Raw genomic sequence first — 26,175 nt, 5'->3', positions numbered from 1 at the left:
GGCAGACTTTGAGGAAAGAAACGAGGGGCATAGATGGAGCCCTCGGGAAATACGGACCAGATGTGTGCCAAGTTCAATGGCAACGTCGAGAGGGTTTGCTACATCAACACCAGCGACCCGTAGAACAGGAGCCAGGTCAGGAGAGTATTTACCACTCAATTTCCTCACTTTTTTCCAGACTGCACTCATAGAAGAAGCAGAGGTGATGGTGGAAACATAGTCTCGCCAACAAATGCGTTTAGCTTCACAGATGACACGGCGAGCGATCGCACGCTTCTGCTTAAAATCAAGAAGTCTCTCAGCGGTTCTATTGTACCGGTACCTGCCCCATGCAGCACGTTTCAAACGTACTGCACGAGCACAAGCAGGAGACCACCAAGGCATGCACTTCTGAGAATGCCTGCCTGAGGTTTGGGGTATAAACTGACGTCGAGAAGATGTGTAGGAGCTCATCAATGGAGGATGAAGAAGGAACCTCACTAAAAGCAGTGAGGTGTGAGTAAAGATCCCAATTTGCCCGATCAAATTGCCAGCGAGGGCTACGGAAAGGTGGTGAATAGGAAGGAGAAGTAAGAATGGTCGGAAAATGATCGCTGTCATGTAAGTCTGGTAGAACAGACCAGGTGAAGTCTAGTGCAGTGGAGGAAGAGCAGACTGATAGATTGATGCAAGAGAGAGTATGAGTACGAGGATCAAAATGGGTGGGAGTACCCGTATTTAAAACATGGAGGGGGTGAGGCGAGAAAAGCCTCCAACTGGATGCCACGTGAGTCACAATGAGATTCCCCCCAGAGGAAATGGTGGGCATTAAAATCACCAAGTAACAGAAGTGGTGGCGGTAAGGATGAAACAAGAAAGGCAAAGTCTGGGATAGAAAATGCCAGAAAAGGAGAGAGATATAAAGAACATATTGTAAACCACTTATTCAAGTGGATACGGGCTGCAGTGTAATGCAGCGAGGTATGGACAAATAGTTGACAGTACGGAATATCATTGCGTAGAAGAAGGGCACTTTCATTAAAGGTCCCATCTGAGAAAGGATCCGAAGAATACAATAAATTATAGTCTGAGATAGGTTGGAAAACAGCCGAGTGTAATTTTGGTTCTTGTAAGCAAGCACCAACAGGGGAAAACCTGGAAAGCAACATCTGAAGCTCACCCCGATTACCCCTGAGGCCACGGATATTCCACTGTAAATAGGCCATGATTGGCGATGAAGAAAATACCAGGAATTTGTAGGTAAAGGCACCTACGGACTAGAGGGGTTAGAAAAGTCAACGTGTGGTGGTATTGGAAGACGTTCAAGTAGCGAAGGAACGGAGCGTTGCGAAGAATGGGGTTGTGAAGATGGAGGAGAGGGAAGAGAAGGAACAGGAAGTGAATCAGTGTCCATTGAAGGTTTAGTCTCTGCAATATATTCTGAAATGGCTTCAAGTGTTTCTGAATTCAAAGATGTATGGGAGACCATATTGGAGATAGAAGGAGGAGGGTGAGTAAAGATTGGGACAGTAATGGACTGTACCAAAGTAGAGGGGAAGGGAAGAGTGTAAGGGACTGGAGATGAAGTGTGGGTGGGGGGGGGACAGAAGAGGCAGAAACTTGGGAGGGGACGGGGGTGGAAGGCATAGTACGAGGAGGAGGGTGAATCTCTACACTTGTAATAGAGCCAGAGAGAGGGGAAGAACTAGGTACAGAGACTGGAAAGGTAAAGTGTGGAGGTGGAAGAAGGGAAGGAAGGGGCAAAGAAGATTTGAGCAATGTGGATTTTTTGGACTTCTGAGTAGAGGGGCGATTGGTAGTAGGTGTCGTACGAGGTCTTGTCGATACTGGGGCTTGTGAGGAAGGACGCGAAGATGTGAGAACAGACTGAGTTGTAGTCGGGACGTCAGAGCCAAGGACAGCAAAAGGATTAGATGCCGTAGTGGCTATGGGAGGGGTAACAACAGAGGAGGCTGCAGAAGATGGGACCCCAGAAGTGGGGGGATGTTTGGAAACACGAGAATAAGAAACACGGGGTAGTCTTCCTTGGAGGCGGAGATGAGTAACTGCCATAGCATAAGGGAGACCTTCTGCCTCTTTGAGGCAACGGATTTCACGTTCATTTAAGTAGACCTGGCAACGGCGGGAGTACGAAGGGTGAGCTTCATTACAATTAAGGCAAGATGGAGGTTGACTGCAAGATGTATTAGAATGGTCGTCGGCACCACAGACTGGGCATTCGGCCATAGATCTGCAATATTTCGCTGGGTGACCAAAACGCCAGCAATTTCTACATTGTTGCGGTGTAGGTATCACCTTTCGAACTTGTAACCGATGTCCCGCGACATATACAGAAGACGGGAGTTCTCGGCTGTCAAAAGTTAAACGAGCCACATTGCAAGGGTAACGTCTCCGCCCCCGGGCAGGAAGGACATAAGTGTCTACTTTGAGGATTGGGAGATCCTGGAGTTCCAGCTGTTCAAAAATGTCATTGCCACATGACTGGAAATTCTGTTGGACTATGGTATGGGGCAGAATGACAGTACCACTACAAGAATTGAGAGAAAGATGTTTTTCAATAGTGATAGGAGTATTATCGATATTCGAAAGGAGAGAAAGATCATGAGCTTGGGTAGCAGTCTGGACAGTGACGATGCGCATACCGCTCTTGAGAGCACGAAATGAAATATCTCTACCAACGTGACGCAGGAGCGCTTTGCCAATACTATGGTCAGAAAGGTAGGCAGAAGAAGAAGTCGGTCTTAAAGTAAAGAATTTAGTCCATTGTGTGGTCCGAAACTGAGCGTGGAGAGGGAGTGCTTGACGTGTCGGTCTTTTCCGAGTAGAATGGGAAGGTAACGAAGGAGCATCATCAGGAGATTGACGTTGGCGTTTAGGAGTAGGACTGGAGTTGGTCCGGCGTGAAATGGGCGGGCGATTTGAAAATTGCCGTACCGTAGAGGGAGAAGCCGGAAGCATAGTCAAAGGAGAGCGGAGTTCAGACAAATCGAAGGAGTCAGTCGAAGCCCCGGTACCTGAAGCGGGTGAGGAAACAGCACCAGCAAGAGGTACAGGGGCATCAGGAGTGTCCGAAGAGTGGTCTAAACACAAGGCAGGGTCAGAATGGGGTGCGGTATCAAGAAGGGGCCCGGGGGTAGTGGGTTCATGGACTAGGGCTGCCATGGTTAGGTTACTCCTTTCTTTTTTTTCTTAAAAACAAAAAGCAAAGAAGAAAAGAAAATAAAAATAAAAAAAAAGAATAAAAAAGGGGGGAGCGGGGAGGAATAGTTCCCAGGAGGAATGAAAGGGCCGGAAATCTCCCTCCGCGCCCAAGAGGACCTCAGCACCACTAGTAGCGCAGATGCAGCATGGAACCCGTGCCATACCCTACCCTTCATGCCAGTAAACCAGCAATCCGGGATAGCAACCTCACATCTGCCGAGCTACCTCGGTGGACAAAAGAGAGGGCGGCCGGATATCCGCCACAAAGCATACCTCCTTCGGCCACCACCCCCGGAATCCGAAAGGTGGCTTCCAGAGATACACCCATCGCCCGAAAGACACCCAAAGCTACTCTGGGATACCGGAGAGGGATCGAGACATCCCCAGGCAATCCAGATTCCACGGCAAACTACGCCACCGCCAAGAACCTCAACGGAATGGGATGGACCCTGGTGTCCTTTCCCCTACCTAGGAACTAGCGCGCCTGTGGGAGAAATCCTAAAGGTCAAAAAAGGAAGGGCAAAAGGGAGGGGTGAGGAGGAGGAGGAGGAATGGAAAAAGGGGAGGATGGGATAGGGGAGGGGAGAATGGGGGGTAATTAGGTTCGGTCTGAGGAAGAAGACCGATAGGGCTAATTCCTCAGACCAAGAGCCTCTTCACCACGCCATGGAGCCCCCCTTGAAGAGGAGATGTTGGATAAAAAAAAAAAAAAAAAAAAATGAGTCCAGACAAAGGCTTAACATATACATTTAATGGAATGCTCGATTAAAATAGACAAGAAGCAGACAAATGGCTGTTCAGTTCAGTCATATACTCAATAAAATGTACCAGCTCTGCTTAATTGCAAGTTTGTATAGTCCATATTTTATCCAGGTGGCAAAGACATGACACACTTGTCCATCTGGAACAAAATAGTTATTAACAAGTGTAGATAAACCAAGACAGGGCAGGTAGAGCAAGCAAGCAGGCAGCTGGCCAGTTTGTCAGGTAGCCAACCAGCCTATTAAAGAATTGTAGACTTAACCATTTACATTCTTGGCACAAGTCTCCACATTTGGTACACACAGACTATCTCTCTCTGTTGCCCATGTCTGGTACACAAACAGTATGTCTGCTTGCCTTCCATTAGTTATTTCTTTGCATGTCCAATCATGTCATCAATAAAGCAAGCTAAGTCTGTTTTATTGGAAGTTTACCCATGTCCAATAGTCAGTTAAGTAGACTATGTCCGCTTAATTGAAACATTAAGTATAAAGTTATTTTAGGTAAATCAGATGGTTTGTTTTATTGAACTTTACTGCATTTCAGAAATGTTTAACTTTATATCAATAACTTAAAACTCTGAGTATCTGTTATTGTCAGTCTATAGTCTTCATACTTTCTCTTTTTTTTTTTCTGATACTTTATCAACTAGAATGAAATAACCATATTATTAAACTCTCACCAACAGTTTGCATATGATGGATGTGTAATACCTGCACAGTATTTTTATATTACTGTATGCTTGACAAAATCAGATAGCTGTTTAACCTAATTTTCTCTGAAATTAACTCCTCTTCAAGGGGGGCTCCTTGGCGTGGTGAAGAGGCTCTTGGTCTGAGGAATTAGCCCTGTCGGTCTTCTTCCTCAGACCGAACCTAATTACCCCCCATTCTCCCCTCCCCTATCCCATCCTCCCCATCCTCCCCTTTTTCCATTCCTCCTCCTCCTCCTCACCCCTCCCTTTTGCCCTTCCTCTTTTTAGCCTTCGTGATTTCTCCCACAGGCGCGCTAGTTCCTAGGTAGGGGAAAGGACACCGGGGTCGATCCCATTCCGTTGAGGTTTCTTGGCGGTGGCGTAGTTTGCCGTGGAATCTGGATTGCCTAGGGATGTCCCGATCCCTCTCCGGTATCCCGGAGTAGCTTTGGGTGTCTTTTGGGCGACGGGTGTATCTCTGGAAGCCACCTTTCGGATTCCGGGGGTGGTGGCTGAAGGAGGTATGCTTTGTGGCGGATATCCGGCCGCCCTCTCTTTTGTCCACCGAGGTAGCTCGGCAGATGTGAGGTTGCTATCCCGGATTGCTGGTTTACTGGCATGAAGGGTAGGGTATGGCACGGGTTCCATGCTGCATCTGCGCTACTAGCGGTGTCGAGTCCTCTTGGGCGCGGAGGGAGATTTCCGGCCCTTTCATTCCTCCTGGGAACTATTCCTCCCCGCTCCCCCCTTTTTTTATTCTTTTTTTTGTTTTTATTTTCTTTTCTTCTTTCTTTTTTTTTCTTAAAAACAAAAAGCAAAGGAGTAACCTAACCATGGCAGCCCTAGTCCATGAAACCACTACCCCCGGGCCCCTTCTTGATACCGCACCCCATTCTGACCCTGCCTTGTGTTTAGACCACTCTTCGGACACTCCTGATGCCCCTGTACCTCTTGCTGGTGCTGTTTCCTCACCCGCTTCAGGTACCGGGGCTTCGACTGACTCCTTCGATTTGTCTGAACTCCGCTCTCCTTTGACTATGCTTCCGGCTTCTCCCTCTACGGTACGGCAATTTTCGAATCGCCCACCCATTTCATGCCGGACCAACTCCGGTCCTACTCCTAAACGCCAACGTCAATCTCCTGATGATGCTCCGTCGTTACCTTCCCATTCTACTCGGAAACGACCGACACGTCAAGCACTTCCTCTCCACGCTCAGTTTCGGACCACACAATGGACTAAATTCTTTACTTTAAGACCAACTTCTTCTTCTGCCTACCTTTCTGACCATAGTATTGCCAAAGCGCTCCTGCGTCATGTTGGCAGAGATATTTCATTTCACGCTCTCAAGAGCGGTACGCGCATCGTCACTGTCCAGAATGCTACCCAAGCTCATGATCTTTCTCTCCTTTCGAATATCGATACTACTCCTATCACTATTGAAAAACATCTTTCTCTCAATTCTTGTAGTGGTACTGTCATTCTGCCCCATACCATAGTCCAACAGAATTTCCAGTCATGTGGCAATGACATTTTTGAACAGCTGGAACTCCAGGATCTCCCAATCCTCAAAGTAGACACTTATGTCCTTCCTGCCCGGGGGCGGAGACGTTACCCTTGCAATGTGGCTCGTTTAACTTTTGACAGCCGAGAACTCCCGTCCTCTGTATATGTCGCGGGACATCGGTTACAAGTTCGAAAGGTGATACCTACACCGCAACAATGTAGAAATTGCTGGCGTTTTGGTCACCCAGCGAAATATTGCAGATCTATGGCCGAATGCCCAGTCTGTGGTGCCGACAACCATTCTAATACATCTTGCAGTCAACCTCCATCTTGCCTTAATTGTAATGAAGCTCACCCTTCGTACTCCCGCCGTTGCCAGGTCTACTTAAATGAACGTGAAATCCGTTGCCTCAAAGAGGCAGAAGGTCTCCCTTATGCTATGGCAGTTACTCATCTCCGCCTCCAAGGGAGACTACCCCGTGTTTCTTATTCTCGTGTTTCCAAACATCCCCCCACTTCTGGGGTCCCATCTTCTGCAGCCTCCTCTGTTGTTACCCCTCCCATAGCCATTACGGCATCTAATCCTTTTGCTGTCCTTGGCTCTGACGTCCCGACTACAACTCAGTCTGTTCTCACATCTTCGCGTCCTTCCTCACAAGCCCCAGTATCGACAAGACCTCGTACGACACCTAATACCAATCGCCCCTCTACTCAGAAGTCCAAAAAATCCACATTGCTCAAATCTTCTTTGCCCCTTCCTTCCCTTCTTCCACCTCCACACGTTACCTTTCCAGTCTCTGTACCTAGTTCTTCCCCTCTCTCTGGCTCTATTACAAGTGTGGAGATTCACCCTCCTCCTCGTACTATGCCTTCCACCCCCGTCCCCTCCCAAGTTTCTCCCTCTTCTGTCACCTCCCAGGTTTCTACCTCTTCTGTCCCCCCCCACACTTCATCTCCAGTCCCTTACACTTTTCCCTCCCCCTCTACTTTGGTACAGTCCATTACTGTCCCAATCTTTACTCACCCTCCTCCTCCTATCTCCAATATGGTTTCCCATACATCTTTGAATTCAGAAACACTTGAAGCCATTTCAGAATATATTGCAGAGACTAAACCTTCAATGGACACTGATTCACTTCCTGTTCCTTCTCTTCCCTCTCCTCCATCTTCACAACCCCATTCTTCGCAACGCTCCGTTCCTTCGCTACTTGAACATCTTCCAATGCCACCACACGTTGACTTTTCTAACCCCTCTAGTCCGTAGGTGCCTTTACCTACAGATTCCTGATATTTTCTTCATCGCCAATCATGGCCTATTTACAGTGGAATATCCGCGGCCTCAGGGGTAATCGGGGTGAGCTTCAGATGTTGCTTTCCAGGTTTTCCCCTGTTGGTGCTTGCTTACAAGAACCAAAATTACACTCGGCTGTTTTCCAACCTATCTCAGGCTATAATTTATTGTATTCTTCGGATCCTTTCTCAGATGGGACCTTTAATGAAAGTGCCCTTCTTCTACGCAATGATATTCCGTACTGTCAACTATTTGTCCATACCTCGCTGCATTACACTGCAGCCCGTATCCACTTGAATAAGTGGTTTACAATATGTTCTTTATATCTCTCTCCTTCTCGAGCATTTTCTATCCCAGACTTTGCCTTTCTTGTTTCATCCTTACCACCACCACTTCTGTTACTTGGTGATTTTAATGCCCACCATTTCCTCTGGGGGGGGTCTCATTGTGACTCACGTGGCATTCAGTTGGAGGCTTTTCTTGCCTCTCACCCCCTCCATGTTTTAAATACGGGTACTCCCACCCATTTTGATCCTCGTACTCATACTCTCTCTTGCATCGATCTATCAGTCTGCTCTTCCTCCACTGCACTAGACTTCACCTGGTCTGTTCTACCAGACTTACATGACAGCGATCATTTTCCGATCATTCTTACTTCTCCTTCCTATTCACCACCTTCCCGTAGCCCTCGCTGGCAATTTGATCGGGCAAATTGGGATCTTTACTCACACCTCACTGCTTTTAGTGAGGTTCCTTCTTCATCCTCCATTGATGAGCTCCTACACATCTTCTCGACATCAGTTTATACCGCAGCTTCTCATTCTATACCCCAAACCTCAGGCAGGCATTCTCAGAAGTGCGTGCCTTGGTGGTCTCCTGCTTGTGCTCGTGCAGTACGTTTGAAACGTGCTGCATGGGGCAGGTACCGGTACAATAGAACCGCTGAGAGACTTGTTGATTTTAAGCAGAAGCGTGCGATCGCTCGCCGTGTCATCCGTGAAGCTAAACGCACTTGTTGGCGAGACTATGTTTCCACCATCACCTCTGCTTCTTCTATGAGTGCAGTCTGGAAAAAAGTGAGGAAATTGAGTGGTAAATACTCTCCTGACCCGGCTCCTGTTCTACGGGTCACTGGTGTTGATATAGCAAACCCTCTCGACGTTGCCATTGAACTTGGCACACATCTGGTCTGTATTTCCCGAGGGCTCCATCTATGCCCCTCGTTTCTTTCCTCAAAGTCTGCCAGAGAGTTAGTACCCTTGGACTTTTCTTCTCTCGGAGAAGAACAGTATAATGTGCCTTTTACACTTCAAGAACTGGAGGCAACGCTCTCAGCTTGCCGATCATCGGCAGCTGGGCCTGATGACATTCATATTCGTATGTTACAACATTTACATCGGTCAGCCCTTGTAGTCCTCTTACACCTCTTCAATCTTATTTGGGCACAAGGAGTTCTTCCCCAGCTGTGGAAATCTGCCATTGTTCTCCCTTTCCGCAAACCGGGTACTACAGGACATGATGCCTCCCACTATCGCCCCATCGCTCTTACAAGTGCAGTTTGCAAAGTGATGGAACGCCTCGTAAATCGACGTTTAATGTGGTATTTGGAGACTCACAACAGTCTCTCCGCTAGTCAATATGGCTTTCGTAAGGGTCGTTCTACCATAGACCCCTTACTACGCTTGGATACGTATGTTCGTAATGCCTTTGCGAATAATCACTCAGTTATTGCCATATTTTTTGACCTTGAGAAGGCATATGACACAACTTGGAGGTATAATATTTTGGCCCAGGCCCATTCCTTAGGCCTCCGAGGCAATCTACCATCCTTCCTTAAGAACTTTTTAACTGACAGACATTTCCGTGTTCGAGTCAATAATGTTCTTTCCCCGGACTTCGTCCAAGCTGAAGGTGTCCCTCAGGGATGTGTTCTAAGCACAACACTTTTTCTCCTTGCTATAAATGATTTGGCCTCTGTTCTTCCACCCAATATTTGGTCATCACTCTATGTTGATGACTTCGCTATTGCTTGTGCAGGCGCTGACTGTCACCTTATTGCAGTTTCTCTCCAGCATGCGGTCGACCGTGTTTCCACTTGGGCCACCACACATGGGTTTAAATTTTCAAGTACCAAAACTCACCAAATTACTTTCACTAGACGCTCTGTTATCTCCGATCATCCTTTGTATCTCTATGGCTCCCGTATCCCCGAACGTGATACAGTCAGGTTTCTAGGCCTTCTCTTTGACCGTCGGTTAACCTGGAAACCTCACATTACCTCTCTGAAGGCAACTTGTCACAGCCGGCTAAACCTTCTTAAAACCCTTGCTCATCTTTCCTGGGGAGCTGATCGTCGAACTCTGCTTCGCCTACATTCAGCCCTCGTTTTATCGAAACTCGATTATGGTGACCAGATTTATTCCGCGGCCTCTCCTGCTACTCTCTCTAGCCTTAACTCTATCCATCACCAAGGCTTACGTTTGTGCCTTGGTGCTTTTCGCTCTTCCCCTGTTGAGAGCCTCTATACAGAAGCAAATGTTCCATCCTTGTCTGATCGCCGTGATGCCCATTGCCTTCGTTACTATGTACGCTCTCACGATCTACACAATCCTTCCATTTATAGAATGGTCACCGATATTAGTAGACATTCTTTATTCGTTCGCCGCCCCTGTTTGCTCCGTCCCTTTTCTCTTCGCCTACTTTCACTCTTGTCTTCCCTTCAGTTACCACCTTTATATGTTCATGTAGCATCTCACTTTTCCCTACCCCCCTGGGAAGTTCCAGCTGTTCGGGTCTGTTCTTTCTCACTCCCTTGCTCGAAAGCTCAACTGCCTACGGTGGCTTCCCGCTCTCTTTTTCTTGATCACTTCCACTCTCATTCTCATGCCACCGCTGTGTACACAGATGGCTCTAAGTCTTCAGACGGCGTCGGATTCGCAGCAGTGTTTCCGGACAGCGTCGTACGAGGGCATTTACTATCTTCAGCTAGCATTTTTACTGCTGAACTGTATGCCATTCTTGCAGCACTTATTCGTATCGCATCTATGCCTGTGTCATCATTTGTAGTAGTCTCAGACTCCCTTAGTGCTCTACAGGCTATACGAAAATTTGATACATCTCATCCCCTAGTTCTCCGTATCCAACTTTGGCTACGCCGTATCTCTACCAAACATAAAGATATTGTTTTTTGTTGGGTCCCTGGTCATGTCGACGTACAGGGCAATGAACAGGCAGACACTGCTGCGCGGTCAGCAGTATATGACCTACCAATTTCCTATCGAGGTGTTCCATTTCTGGACTATTTTGCTGCAATAGCTACCCACCTTCGCACCCGTTGGCAACAACGTTGGTCAACTCTGCTCGGTAACAAACTTCATTCTATTAAACCGAGCATAGGTTACTGGCCGTCTTCTTGTCATCAGTGCCGAGGTTGGGAGACCACTCTCTCCCGCCTTCGCATTGGCCACACTCGTCTTACTCATGGGTATCTCATGGAGAGGCACCCTGTTCCTCTCTGTGAGCAGTGTCAAGTTCCAGTATCGATTAGCCACATTCTGTTAGACTGCCCTCTCTATCAACGAGCACGCAGAATTTACCTCCAACGTCGTCTTCGTTCTCCTACTCTCTCTTTACCTTCCCTTCTTGCTGATGGACCCTCCTTTAATCCTGACTCTCTCATTGACTTCTTGACAACGACTGATTTACTCCACAAACTCTGATGATACTTTTCGCACTCCCCTCAGCCCTTTCTGGTTCAGTCTCTTGCTGCCCTTTACCCTTTCACCATCCACTGCCCCGCTGTTATCCGTAACCTGTTGCTCATCCATCTCCCTTTTGCCACCTGATGCCCTCGCTTCCTTCCTGCCCTGCAGCGCTGTATAGTCCTTGTGGCTTAGCGCTTCTTTTTGATTATAATAATAATAATAATCTGAAATTAACTTCATTTTAATAAAGAAACTTGCAATGAATCATTATTTTTCTTTAACAAAGTTTTGAGACACTTTGTTTTGTCTTCCAGGTGACAGATGCAGAATCTGAAGAGATGGGCGAGCAGATTGTTGTAATGATGTTGCCAATCACAGAAACAACTGTCCGCTTAATGATGCATTGTGATGTTAAAAAAGATGATATCAAAGCTGTGATAAAGAAACTTAAATACATTATTCAAGAATATGATAACATGATGTACCTAGAATACAAGATTAGCGTTTAACATAAATATTATATTTACAATAATGATTTTCTTTTTCCTACAAGAACAGGTTTTTATATTGTAACAACTTCAGCCAACTTAATAGGGTTTATTACAGAAAAAATTTGATTTTTTACCTTGTACAGTAGTCTCTATTGTATACATAATCTGTCATTTTTATATAAAATAATGATATAAAATTATGATAACTTAATAGCATTAATGCAAGTTTTTTTTTTAACACGTTGGCCATTTCCCACCAAGGCAGGGTGACCCAACAGAAAGAAAAACCCAAAAAGAAAGAAAAAACTTTGATAATATAATGAATCAACACTTTCACCATCACTCGTGCATAATTACTTTCTTTGCAGAAGCTCCCAGATACGGCAGTTTAGATAGTCACTCCAAACTGCCAATATCCCAAACCCCTCCTTTAAAGTGCAGGCATTGTACTTCCCATTTCCAGGATTCAAGTCCAGCTATATAAAAATAATCAGTTTCCCTGAATCCCTTCACAAAATATTACCCTGCTCACACTCCAACAGCTCGTCAGGTCCCAAAAATCATTTGTGTAGGTATAAATCTCATGGCATGAGCAAGTGTTAATTTTTTGTAATTTAAGAATCAGCTTCATGCCTTCAGAATTGTTGCAAAGAATCAGAATAGTTAAGAATAAGTGCTGGATGGAACGAAAGCTTTCCCAAAAGCTTCTGTGCTTTCACATTATTAATAATGTGGTTCAAATGGTGGATAGATAAAGGCTTTAAATCCATTTGGCACAGCCAGATTGGTACAAGTCTTAATCTCCATGGTTTAGCCTAAAGTGACCCAGTCTGGAGAAAAACTATCAGGCAAGAGTTTACCTACTGTGGTCTTCATGTAGCTTTTGTTTGGCATGGCCAGGTATACTTCCCAGTCCAGGCCAAATTCAGCCATCACTTGTCTACATGCACCACAAGGACCCACAAACTTATTCCCCATCTCAGCAGTGATAGCTATGGCTTTAAATTTTCTGTAGCCCTGCACTACTGCTCTGAATACAGCTGTTCTTTCAGCACAGTTGCTGAGACCATAAGAGATGTTCTCCACATTGCAGCCTGTGATGACAGTGTCGTCGTGTGTGAGGAGGGCAGCACCCACTTTAAACTTGCTGTAGGGGCTGTAGGAGTTCTCTCGACTCTCCAGACTAGCCTCTATTAAGTCCCCCAACTGCTCATCTGCAATAGAGGTTATTATTTTATGTTAAATACATATACAGTGGGGTGTATGACTTGTCTACTGACCAATGTGCCTCTCAGTGTTCTTCCATGTTTATATGTCTCCCTCTGTAATCACAGATTTTCCCCTGACAGTAGCTACAGTTTGCTGTATGTGTACCATTATGATTTCACACACAAAATTAACATCTAAAATGTTGATGGAAGGAGTAAGAAAGAGAGAGAGACAGGTTTAATATTAAATATAATAATAATACTGTGGAACTCCAGATTTCATACTTAATCCGTTCTAGGTCAGTCTAAATCCGAAACGTATGAAAACCAAAGTAATATTTCCCATAAGAAATAATGTTAACCTGGAGTTTACCTGGAGAGGGTTTCGAGGGTCAACGTCCCCGCAGCCAGGTCTGAGACCAGGCCTCATGGTGGATCAGGGTCTGATCAACCAGGCTGTTACTGCTGGCCGCACGCAAGCTGATGCACAAACCACAGCCCGATTGGTCAGGTACTGACTTTAGGTGCTTGTCCAGTGCCTTCTTGAAGACACCCAGGGGTCTATTGGTAACCCCCCTTGTGTATGCTGGGAGGCAATTGAACAGTCTTGGGCCCTGGACACTGTGCGTTATCTCTAAGTGTACTCGTGGTACCCCTGCGTTTCATAGAGGGAATGTTGCATCTCCTGCCGAGTCTTTTGCTATTCATAGGGAGTGATTTTCATGTGCAGGTTTGGTACCAATCCCTCCAGGACCTTCCAAGTGTATATTATCACGTACCTCTCTTGCCTGCGTTCAAGGGAATACAGATTGAGGACCTTCAACCGTTCCCAGTAGTTTAGGTGCCTTATCGTACTTGTGTGGCGTGAAAGTTCCTTGTACACTCTCCAGGTCTGCAATGTCACCAGCCTTGAAGGGGGCAGTTAGTGTACAGCAGTATCCCAGCCTAGAGAGCACAAGCAATTTGAAGAGAATCATCATGTGCTTGGCATCCCTAGTTTTGAAGGTTCTCATTATCCATCCTATCATTTTCCTAGCGGATGAGGTAGATATATTGTTGTGGTCTTTGAAAGCGAGATCCTCTGACATTATTACTCTCAGGTCCTTCACATTAATTTTCCGCTCTATTGTAGGGTTAGAATTTGCAGTATACCCTGACACATTTTGAATTTCTTCAAGTTTCCCATATCTGAGTAGTCGAAATTTCTCCTCGTTTAACTTCATATTGTTTTGAGTGGCCCATTTGAAGATTTGGTTGATGTCCGCTTGGAGTCTCACGATGTCTTCAATGGAGGTCACTGCCATGGTATTCCGGGTATCATCCGCAAAGGAAGACAAGGAGATGTGGCTTGCATCTCTGTCTATATCAGAAATGAGGACGAGGAATAGAATGGGAGCAAGTACTGTGCCTTGAGGAACAGCTTTTTACAATTAATCCGTTCCAGACACCCAAAAACATTAACAAGAAATACATTTTTTAAAGAATAACTAGTTTTACATACAGAAAACAATCAGAAATAAATATAAAGCACTAATAAAATGGATAAATGAACATTTAAATTGCTATTACATACCTTTACTAAAGACTCATGTTGGCCTCACCATGCCACTACACTTCTTGACTCTGTTGAACCAGCCTCTGCTGGCCTTAAATTTACTAACAGCAGCACTCATTCCAGGCATTTTCTTTATGTGGTCCGCATGCAACTGCCTTGCCTTTTCACAAATGATCGACTCCACAACACTATCTCCCGCTAACTGCTTTTCGTTGATCCACACCAACAACAACAACTCCACATCTTCGATTGTTTGTAATCTCTGTTTCGTTAGTATATTTACCTATTTTGCAACTTTAGCTTCCTTGACTTCTACCTTCTTTGCCAGGATGGAACAAAGTGATGATTTCGACTTCCCATACATCCTGGCAAGTTTGGCTAAACGTACACCACTTTCGTATTTTTCTATAATCTCTTTCTTGAATTCTATCATATTTCTTACCTTCTTTACCAAAGGAACTTTCTTTGGGCCCAGGTTGGCTTATTTCTCAGTCGCACTCAGTAGTTAAGCACAAAAAAACAATGGATTATTACGAAATGTTTTGGATAAGAGCGCAAAGTAATGCTCACTCAACCAGTGACAGAGCCAGACTAAGACATGTGCATGAGTGGCGGCTTCCCGGGCAGGTGGACACGTCTGATACGTACTATTTCCAGGTGGAGGTACGAAATCTGGATCAAAATTTTGCCCAAAAAAGTGGTCTAAATCCAAAATGTATGATATTTGGTGTGTACGAAATCCTGAGTTCCACTGTATAATATAATAATGTATCATCTTTATTTCTACAAGTACATGCACAAGGTATACAGGCCTAGCTGACATCAATGACATACTACTACATAGAAAGCCACTTTGTTATATCTGGAGTTTACCTGGAGAGAGTTCCGGGGTTCAACACCCCCACGGCCCGGTCTGTGACCTGGCCTCCTGGTGGATCAGAGCCTGATCAACCCAGCTGTTACTGCTGGCTGCACGTAATCCAACGTACGAGCCACAGCCTGGCTGGTCAGGTACCGACTTTAGGTGCTTGTCCAGTGCCTACTTGAAGACAGCCAGGGGTCTATTGGTAATCCCCCTTATGCAGAGCATTTCGGGCTAATTAGGTCAGTTTTGTCCCAGGATGTGACCCTCACCCTACACCCACCACCCACATACTGCAAGCTAGGTTTGTATAAATACATCTTGCATATTACTGGCACCAGCAAGAGAAAGGTAAAGTGGAAATCAGTTTTCTTCCGTGGCATACAGAGTGTAGTAGGATACAGACAGGATGTCAGCACAGCATATCTGTGGGACATGTAAAAAAATCCTTGGAAGGAAATCTAGAATTACATGCAATCTATGCTTTTCCAAACACCATATCTCTTGTACTAGACTAAATACAGCCTCAAAAAATAACCACGAACTAGCAAGGTGTTTCTGGTCGTGCAATACAGATGTAGAACTTTGGGCAGGTATCAGAAAGGTACTAAGGAGAGTAATAAATGATAAAAATAATCAAGAAAACAAAGATGACCTCTTGGATAGTCTACCAAAAATATATAAAACATGGGAGCAAGAGATAGTGTATCAAAAAATACAGAATGCCCATACCACAACAGGTGACTCGAAACTATCTAGTCACCCACAGAGTGCTAAACCAGACCCATCCCCCAGTCATAGCACTAATACCCACAGTGCTAGTGCTGGCCCAGGCTCAGCCCCCAGCCCTAGTGCTGACTCAGACCCAGCCCCCAGCCTTACTGCCAGCCCAGACTCTACTAGGGACCCTACCACCACTAAAACCGTAAATATACAACCATCATTGTACAAGACCGTGGCCCACAGTACAGATGTTGGAGAGGAGTCTCCTCCTTCTTCCTCTACTGAGGAAAGTAGATGGAATCCAGGGCGGGTTGGCCCTGGCTTGGATACTGAGGATTATAGTGCAGTCCCAGAACCTGCAGAAATTGACAACACACCTCCCAACAATTCTCAGCCAAAGGTGAATTTGTGCAAATATTATGCTTGGGGCATCTGTAAGCATGGAATATCAGGACAAAAAAATGGGACATGCAACTTTGAGCATCCCAAAAAATGTAGCGACCTCCTGTCTAAAGGAGTGTGTCGTTCTTCTTCCTGTACTTTTTCACCCAAAAATGTGTCACTCCTCGGTCCTCCAGAAGCAGTGTTACAACATCGACTGCCCTGCATACCATCTAAAAGGGACCAGGAGGCACAGACCCCACAAGACAAACAATAGCAGCTATGACAACCCAACTCCAGGTGATTTTTTAGTAGCAGGAAACGGAAAAAGAAAATGGAAGGAAATAAAAATAGTCCACCACCTTGGAGCCTTGTTGGACTGGAGACGCAGCCAGTTGCCACCCATGGCCCTCCAGAATTACAACTACCGATGCCAATAACAAAATCCCCCCAACAAACTCAGAATACAACCTCGTTTATATTTGCTAATATACAGGGCCTTAAGCCATCCACCAACAACAAAATACCTTTAATCAGTGGACTTCTAGAGGAGTCTAATGCAATGTTTGCAGCCTTCACAGAGACTCACACAAAAGATCACTTTGACAGTGAAATATGGGTAAGTGGTTACAACCTTTTTAAATGCGACAGAATGAACAGGCAACAAGGGGGGGTTGGCCTGTATGTCAAAGAGTCCCTCATCTGCACGGAGTTGCTGAACACCACAAATGAGGTAGTCGAAGTTCTATCAATAAAGATCAAGAACCAAAACCTAGTCATTGTGGTTGTATATAAGCCACCAGATGCAACCTCACAACAGTTCAAGGAACAGCTACTGAAAATTGATTACTGTCTGGAAAACCTTCCAGCTCCATCCCCAAACATCTTACTGCTTGGTGATTTCAACCTAAGGCATACAAAATGGAAGAATGTAGCAAATAATGTTATAGCTGATACAATCTCCGGAGGTAGCGCAGATGAAAATTCACACACACGAGCTACTAAGTCTCTGCGAAAAACACACCTTAAGCCAGCAGATAGTGGAGCCAACAAGACTAGAAAACACACTTGACCTTATCTTCACAAATAATGAGGACCTGATAAGAGACATAAGAATATCAAAAACAACTAATTCCGATCACAACCTAATCGAAGTCCAGACGTACATGCATAGGGGTCCTGATAAGCAGAATGCATGTACCTGTGAAGGTGTCTTCACAAAATACAACTTCAACAACAAGAACATCAACTGGGACCAGGTAAATCACGTCCTAAACGAAACATGTTGGGAAGATATCTTAAATGACATGGATCCAAACCAGTGCCTTGAAAGGATCAACTTCCTGGCAGCTGAAGCATGTTCTAGGCATATTCCCCTAAGAAAGAAGAAGAGCAGGAGTAAACTGGAGAGAGAAAGACGCTCCCTCTACAGAAGACGACGAAGGGTCACTGAGCTCCTCAGGAGTGCTAGAATATCTGATACACGAAGGGAGGCACTGACCAGGGAAGTGGGAACTATCGAACATAAGTTAAATGACTTACAGGAACCAGGAGAGACAGGAGGAGCTTAAAACTATTAGTGAAATTGAAAGAAATTCAAAATATTTCTTTTCATATGCCAAAAACAAGGCAAATACCACATCTAGTATCGGGCCCTTACTCAGACAGGATGGGACTTACACAGATGACAACAAGGAAATAAGTGAAATACTGAAATCCCAGTACAACTCTGTGTTTAGTGAACCACTAATCAGTCTGAGGATTGACGACCCAAATAATTTCTTCATGAATGAGCCTCAAAACTCCAAAAATGTATGCCAGATTTCCGACATTACCCTAACTCCGATAGATTTCGAAAAAGCCATTGACAACATGCCCATGCACTCAGCCCCGGGCCCAGACTCGTGGAACTCTGTTTTCATTAAGAACTGCAAGAAACCCCTCTCGTGTGCCCTAAGTACACTATGGAGGAGCTTGGACATGGGTGAAATTCCAGTCACTTAAAACGACGGATATAGCCCCACTCCATAAAGGTGGCAGCAAAGCATTAGCTAAGAACTATAGACCAACAGCTCTGACGTCCATCATAAAAATCCTTGAAAGAGTGCTAAGAAGCAGGATTGCAAATCACCTGGATTCCCAAAATCTGCACAATCCAGGGCAACATGGGTTCAGGGCAGGTCGCTCCTGCCTCTCACAACTACTGGATCACTATGATACGGCTTTGGATGCTAACAATCTAGTGTTTGCCTACATTCGGCCTATTACTACCTATGTTAAGGTCTTAGGTCTACATTATTATTATCTACAGTTGTCTCAATAATCCTAATATTAGTGTACTAACAGTATAAACTACCTACTTCTTCCCTGAAGGGTCCCCTCAAGGAAGGTTCCTTGATGTTGGTGAGGGGCTCTTGATTTAGGGAATTAGATCTGTGCTCCAGTTCCCCGAATTAAGCCTGAATGCCTTCCACATCCCCCCCCCAGGCGCTGTATAATCCTCCGGGTTTAGCGCTTCCCCCTTGATTATAATAATAATAATAATTCCCTGAAGGGTAAATCTATCAATTAAGAAGTACCTTCCAACCACCTTCGCCAACCCGGGTGTGTGTGTTTGTGTTTTGGGTGGGTGTAAGGGCCCTCGAACGGTGTGTTTTTCCCCGTTGGGACTTCTCGGACCGAATAAGTTCCAACAATCACAACAGTGCCACGATCGCACGTGCAAAGAAAATGATAGGATGGATAATGAGAACATTAAAAACAAGAGATGCCAAGCCAGTGATGATCCTTTTCAAACCACTTTTTCTCTCTAGGCTGGAATACTGCTGTACATTAACATCTCCATTCAAAGCAGGTGAAATCGCAGATCTAGAGAGTGTACAGAGATCCTTTACTGCACGTATAAGTTCTGTCAAGCACCTTAAGTACTGGGAACGCTTGGAAGCACTTGACTTGTACTGGTTGGAACGCAGGAGGGAGATATATATCATAATCTACACTTGGAAAATCCTGGAAGGAATGGTCCCAAATCTGCACACAGAAATCACTCCCTACGAAAGTAAAAGACTGGGCAGGCGATGCAAAATGCCCCCAATAAAAAGTAGGGGCGCCATTGGTACACTAAGGGAAAACACCATAAGTGTCCGGGGCCCAAAACTGTTCAACAGCCTCCCATCAAGCATTAGGGGAATTGCCAATAAACCCCTGGCTGCCTTCAAGAGAGAGCTGGACAGATACCTAAAGTCAGTGCCGGATCAGCCGGGCTGTGGCTCGTACGTTGGACAGCAGTAACAGCCTAGTTGATCAGGCCCTGATCCATTGGGAGGCCTGGTCATGGACTGGGCCGCGGGGGCGTTGATCCCCGGAATAGCCTCCAGGTAACCTCCAGGTACCCATTATTACTGATGGGTGAACATGGACAACTGGTGTAAGGAAACACACCCAATGTTTCCACCCCTTTGCCAGGAACCAAACCCGGACACTCACCATGTGAAGCGAGAGCTTTTGCCCGAGGCCACGGCACCATGGGGGGGACAAGTTACGTTTATTTCTTTATGGTGTACAAATAATGTAGTTTAAATGAATTAATACAATGGTAGGCACAAAAGAGTGCCACTAATTATACAGTGTATTTCAGGCAACTAATCTTAGGCATACTTACATGTTAAGTAGGAACTAGACAGACTTAGAAGTATGAATTCTTATGCAGTTAACTACAAAAGAACAATAAGCAAGGTAGTTAATGACAAAAGGACAATCACAGAATTATATTAAACTGATTCAATGATTTGTTTTGTCGAGTGACTGAATAGAGATGAAGATATAGCAAGTTACTTACATTATAGCAGTACATGTACTAGTAAAATGGGATGCATTACCAATTATGCATGGGAGATGAAGGCAGACTGGAAGAACCGGGACAGAACTGAATGAAAACTTTTTAAACAGCATATTGTTGTCTATATTACATTAAGATGAGACCTTCTTTTTTAACAGGAAAACAGTCCCCGATGACACACTTTCTTATCATGGGTGGCTAACCCACCGTGTTAAAAACCCAAACAAAATCCTAAATTACCTTATCTAACTAAATGCATTTCAGTCACCATACATCGAGAAAGGTATCCATATTTCCCACAAGCTCAGCCCCATGTACCTCAATCCAAAAAAAAAAAAAAAAAAGGATAAGACAGTGCAGCATAATATTCTAGAGTAGTTATATATCAGCACTAAAGATCTGAAGCCAATTAGTATATTCTTTAACAAGTTAAACTATGGAAACTAATACTATATTATATCCTAATTTCTTCAATACCTGTATTCCCTGGAACGCAGGAGGGAGAGATACATGATTATATACACCTGGAAAATCCTAGAGGTACTAGTACCGAACTTGCACACGAAAATCACTCACTACGAAAGCAAAAGACTTGGCAGACGATGCACCATCCCCCCAATGAAAAGCAGGGGTGTCACTAGCACGTTAAGAGACCATACAATAAGTGTCAGGGGCCCGAGACTGTTCAACTGCCTCCCAGCATACATAAGGGGGATTACCAACAGACCCCTGGCAGTCTTCAAGCTGGCACTGGACAAGCACCTAAAGTCGGTTCCTGACCAGCCGGGCTGTGGCTCGTACGTTGGATTGCGTGCAGCTGGTAGTAACAGCCTGGTTTATCAGGCCCTGTTCCACCACGAGGCCTGGTCACAGACCGGGCCGCGGGGGCGTTGACCCCCGGAACTCTCTCCAGGGGAACTCCAGGTACAAATGGCAACCTGACACCTACACAATTCAAAAATAACAATAACATTCACTAATATACACCAATTTTAAAGTTTAAAGCTAGAGACCAATATCCCAAAAGACATTATCACAGAGCCAGACCAGGACTCCTGCTGGCTCTCCTGATCCATGGCTGAACAACTCTTGACCCGAAGTATTGCTGCTTCAACCCCCAGGCGTTGTGTGACCCCCCATATGGGTTTAACGCTTCTCCATGAATGTAATACCTAGGAGTTTCGGGGGTCGACGCCCCCATGGTTAGGTCCACGACCAGGCCTCGTGGTGGATCAGGACCTGATCAACCAGGCTGTTACTGCTGGAGCTGTATAGCCCTTGTGGCTTAGCGCTCTTTTTTTATAATAATAATAATAATGTTGCTGCTGGCCACACGTAAACCGAGATACAAACCACAGCCCAACTGGTTAGGTACTGACTTGGGTGCCTGTCCAGTAATACTCAAACCTTGAATTTTAACTCGCCTGATAATTGTTTGTGCATCTCTGCTGTGGTTGCATCATGAGCACCTGCTGCCACTTGTTGAAGTTTACTGCTGGCCATACTGCTGTGTTAGCAACTCTTCTAAAAATGGTCAGAGGCAGCCGCTGAGTAACCTCTCACCACTGTAGCTCACACCACACTGACACTCTTCAGGTTCACCTCTTCCCAAAATATATATAGGTACGTACGCGCGCGCACGCGCGCGCACACACACGCACACACACACACACACACACACACACACACAGGAAAGATAGAAGGGGTAGGGGGGGAGGTGGGGTTGCTCTGCTCGTAAAACACAGATGGAAATTCGAGAAAATGGAAGGAATAGATGAGACAGGAGAAAGAGACTACATAGCAGGTACACTTCAGTCTGGGGAACACAAAGTGGTCATTGCAGTGATGTATAATCCACCACAGAACTGCAGGAGGCCAAGAGAGGAATATGAAGAGAGCAACAGAGCAATGGTGGACACACTTGCTGAGGTGGCAAGAAGAGCTCACTCCAGCAGAGCAAAGTTGCTGGTTATGGGGGATTTCAACCACAGGGAGATTGACTGGGAAAACCTGGAGCCACATGGGGGTCCCGAAACATGGAGAGCCAGGATGTTGGACGTGGTGCTGGAAAACCTCATGCACCAACATGTTAAGGACACTACCAGAGTGAGAGGGGAGGATGAACCAGCAAGATTGGACCTTGTGTTCACCCTGGGCAGCTCAGACATTGAGGATATCAAGTATGAGAGTCCCCTAGGAGCTAGCGACCACGTGGTTCTGTGCTTTGAATACATAGTAGAGCTGCAAGTGGAGAGAATAACAGGAGTAGAATGGGAAAAGCCTGACTATAAAAGAGGGGACTACATAGGGTTGAAGAACTTCATGCGGGAGGTCCAGTGGGACAGAGAACTGGCAGGAAAGCCAGTAAATGAAATGATGGAATATGTAGCAACAAAATGCAAGGAGGCAGTGGAAAGGTTCATTCCCAAGGGCAACAGTAACAACGGGAAGACCAGAACAAGCCCCTGGTTTACCCGACGGTGTAAGGAGGCAAAAACAAAGTGCAATAGAGAATGGAAAAAGTACAGAAGGCAGAGAACACACGAAAATAGGGAGATCAGTCGCAGAGCCAGGAATGAGTACACACAGGTAAGGAGGGAGGCCCAGCGACAGTATGAAAATGACATAGCATCGAGAATCAAGACTGACCCGAAACTGTTGTATAGCCACATCAGGAGGAAGACAACAGTCAAAGACCAGGTGATCAGATTAAGGACAGAAGGTGGAGAACTCACAAGAAATGATCAGGAGGTATGTGAGGAGCTGAACAGGAGATTTAAGGAAGTTTTTACAGTAGAGACAGGAAGGGCTGTGGGAAGACAGCACAGAAGGGAACATCAAGAGGGAATATATCAACAAGTGTTGGATGACATACGAACAACTGAGGAGGAGGTGAAGAAGCTCTTAAGTGACCTTGACACCTCAAAGGCGATGGGACCGGACAACATCTCCCCATGGGTCCTTAGAGAAGGAGCAGAGATGCTGTGTGTGCCTCTAACCACAATCTTCAACACATCCCTTGAAACTGGGCAACTACCTGAGAAATGGAAGACAGCTAATGTAGTCCCCATATTTAAGAAAGGAAACAGAAACGAGGCACTAAACTACAGACCTGTGTCTCTGACATGTATTGTGTGCAAAGTCATGGAGAAGATTATCAGGAGGAGAGTGGTCGAACACCTGGAAAGGAACAAGATTATAAATGAAAACCAGCATGGGTTCATGGAAGGCAAATCTTGTATCACAAACCTCCTGGAGTTTTATGACAAGGTAACAGAAGTAAGACACGAGAGAGAGGGTTGGGTAGATTGCGTTTTCCTAGACTGCAGGAAGGCCTTTGACACAGTTCCCCACAAGAGATTAGTGCAGAAGCTGGAGGATCAGGCACACATAAAAGGAAGGGCACTGCAATGGATAAGGGAATACCTGACAGGGAGGCAGCAACGAGTCATGGTACGTGAAGAGGTATCACAGTGGGCGCCTGTTACGAGCGGGGTCCCACAGGGGTCAGTTCTAGGACCAGTGCTATTTTTGATATATGTGAACGACATGATGGAAGGAATAGACTCTGAAGTGTCCCTGTTCGCAGATGACGTGAAGTTGATGAGAAGAATTAAATCGGACGAGGATGAGGCAGGACTGCAAAGAGACCTGGAGAGGCTGGACATGTGGTCCAGTAACTGGCTCCTCGAATTCAATCCAGCCAAATGCAAAGTCATGAAGATTGGGGAGGGGCAAAGAAGACCGCAGACAGAATATAGGCTAGGTGGACAAAGACTACAGACCTCACTCAGGGAGAAAGACCTTGGGGTGACCATAACACCGAGTACATCACCGGAGGCACACATCAACCAAATAACCGCTGCAGCATACGGGCGCCTGGCAAACCTGAGAATAGCGTTCCGATACCTCAATAAGGAATCGTTCAAGACACTGTACACTGTGTATGTTAGGCCCATACTGGAGTATGCAGCACCAGTCTGGAACCCACACCTGGTCAAGCACGACAAAGGTTTGCAACAACACACACACACACACACACACACACACACACACACAATGTAGTGGAGGCAGGATCCATACATAGCTTTAAGCAGAGGTATGATAAAGCTCACGGCTCAGGGAGAGTGACCTAGTAGCGATCAGTGAAGAGGCGGGGCCAGGAGCTCGGACTCGACCCCCGCAACCTCAACTAGGTGAGTACAACTAGGTGAGTACACACACACACACACACATGGTACGTGAAGAGGTATCACAGTGGGCGCCTGTTACGAGCGGGGTCCCACAGGGGTCAGTTCTAGGACCAGTGCTATTTTTGATATATGTGAACGACATGATGGAAGGAATAGACTCTGAAGTGTCCCTGTTCGCAGATGACGTGAAGTTAATGAGAAGAATTAAAACGGACGATGATGAGGCAGGACTGCAAAGAGACCTGGACAGGCTGGACATGTGGTCCAGTAACTGGCTTCTCGAGTTCAATCCAGCCAAATGCAAAGTCATGAAGATTGGGGAGGGGCAAAGAAGACCGCAGACAGAGTATAGGCTAGGTGGACAAAGACTACAGACCTCACTCAGGGAGAAAGACCTTGGGGTGACCATAACACCGAGCACATCACCGGAGGCACACATCAACCAAATAACTGCTGCAGCATACGGGCGCCTGGCAAACCTGAGAATAGCGTTCCGATACCTTAATAAGGAATCGTTCAAGACACTGTACACTGTGTATGTTAGGCCCATACTGGAGTATGCAGCACCAGTCTGGAACCCACACCTGGTCAAGCACGTCAAGAAGTTAGAGAAAGTACAAAGATTTGCAACAAGGCTAGTCCCAGAGCTCAAGGGAATGTCGTACGAGGAAAGGTTAAGGGAAATCGGACTGACGACACTGGAGGACAGAAGGGTCAGGGGAGACATGATAACGACATACAAGATACTGCGGGGAATAGACAAGGTGGACAGAGATAGGATGTTCCAGAGAGGGGACACAGGGACAAGGGGTCACAACTGGAAGCTGAAGACTCAGACGAGTCACAGGGACGTTAGGAAGTATTTCTTCAGTCATAGAGTCGTCAGCAAGTGGAATAGCCTAGCAAGTGAAGTAGTGGAGGCAGGAACCATACATAGTTTTAAGAAGAGGTATGACAAAGCTCAGGAAGCAGAGAGAGGATCCAGTAGCGATCAGTGAAGAGGCGGGGCCAGGAGCTGAGTCTCGACCCCTGCAACCACAATTAGGTGAGTACAATTAGGTGAGTACACACACACACACACACACACACACACACACACACACACACACACACACACACACACACACACACACACACACACACAGTAAGGATTCGTTCAAGACTCTGTATACCATTTACGTCAGGCCCATACTGGAGTATGCAGCACCAGTTTGGAATCCACACCTAGTCAAGCACGTCAAGAAATTAGAGAAAGTGCAAAGGTTTGCAACAAGACTAGTCCCAGAGCTACGGGGATTGTCCTTCGAAGAAAGGTTGAGGGAAATCGGCCTGACGACACTGGAGGCCAGGAGGGTCAGGGGAGACATGATAACGACATATAAAATACTGCGCGGAATAGACGAGGTGGACAAAGACGGGATGTTCCAGAGATGGGACACAGACACAAGAGGTCACAATTGGAAGTTGAAGACTCAGATGAATCAAAGGGATGTTAGGAAGTATTTCTTCAGTCACAGAGTAGTCAGGCCGTGGAATAGCCTAGAAAGTGACGTAGTGGAGGCGGGAACCATACATAGTTTTAAGGCGAGGTATGATAGAGCTCATGGAGCAGGGAGAGAGAGGACCTAGTAGCAATCAGTGAAGAGGCGGGGCCAGGAGCTATGAATCGACCCCTGCAACCACAAATAGGTGAGTACAAATAGGTGAGTACACACACACACACACGCACACGCACTTTTATACAACAGGCCTAGTGTCGAATCGACAT

The 26,175-nt window shown here is 45.9% G+C and overlaps 2 protein-coding genes across 6 annotated transcripts in view; one reads left to right on the top strand and one right to left on the bottom strand.

The window, feature by feature from the left end:
- Window positions 1-11,678, top strand: part of LOC128693534 (uncharacterized) — a 32,747-nt gene extending 21,069 nt beyond the window's left edge. For 4 of the 5 annotated variants that reach the window (XM_053783253.2, XM_053783251.2, XM_053783252.2 and 1 more), the window contains exon 11: window positions 11,471-11,678. In XM_053783253.2, the coding sequence (XP_053639228.1) occupies window positions 11,471-11,665 (195 nt within the window). In that variant the 3' untranslated portion in view covers window positions 11,666-11,678. The remainder of the gene's footprint in view (window positions 1-11,470) is intronic. The other variant, XM_053783254.2, reaches the window with a different exon arrangement.
- A 59-nt stretch (window positions 11,679-11,737) lies between these two features.
- On the bottom strand, window positions 11,738-21,821 carry LOC128693537 (cytidine deaminase). The gene is made up of 2 exons (XM_053783257.2): window positions 21,639-21,821; window positions 11,738-12,861 (listed from the first exon to the last, which is right to left on the bottom strand). Exons 1-2 carry the CDS (start codon window positions 21,715-21,717, stop codon window positions 12,458-12,460), a joined length of 483 nt encoding a protein of 160 aa, XP_053639232.1. The 5' UTR covers window positions 21,718-21,821; the 3' UTR covers window positions 11,738-12,457.
- Window positions 21,822-26,175: the final 4,354 nt, after the last annotated feature.

Source organism: Cherax quadricarinatus, chromosome 57 (genome assembly GCF_038502225.1).
Source record: "Cherax quadricarinatus isolate ZL_2023a chromosome 57, ASM3850222v1, whole genome shotgun sequence".
NCBI classification, from domain to species: Eukaryota; Metazoa; Arthropoda; class Malacostraca; order Decapoda; family Parastacidae; genus Cherax; species Cherax quadricarinatus.
Note: the sequence above shows the minus strand (reverse complement) of the source record. Positions and strands in the feature narration are given on the sequence as shown.

Coding starts and splice junctions, on each gene's coding strand:
- LOC128693537 (XM_053783257.2), bottom strand. CDS start 21,717: ATGGCCAGCAGTAAACTTCAACAAGTGGCAGCAGGTGCTCATGATGCA. Junction 12,862..21,638: donor GATGCACAAACAATTATCAG/GCGAGTTAAAAT, acceptor CCTCTATTGCAG/ATGAGCAGTTGGGGGACTTA.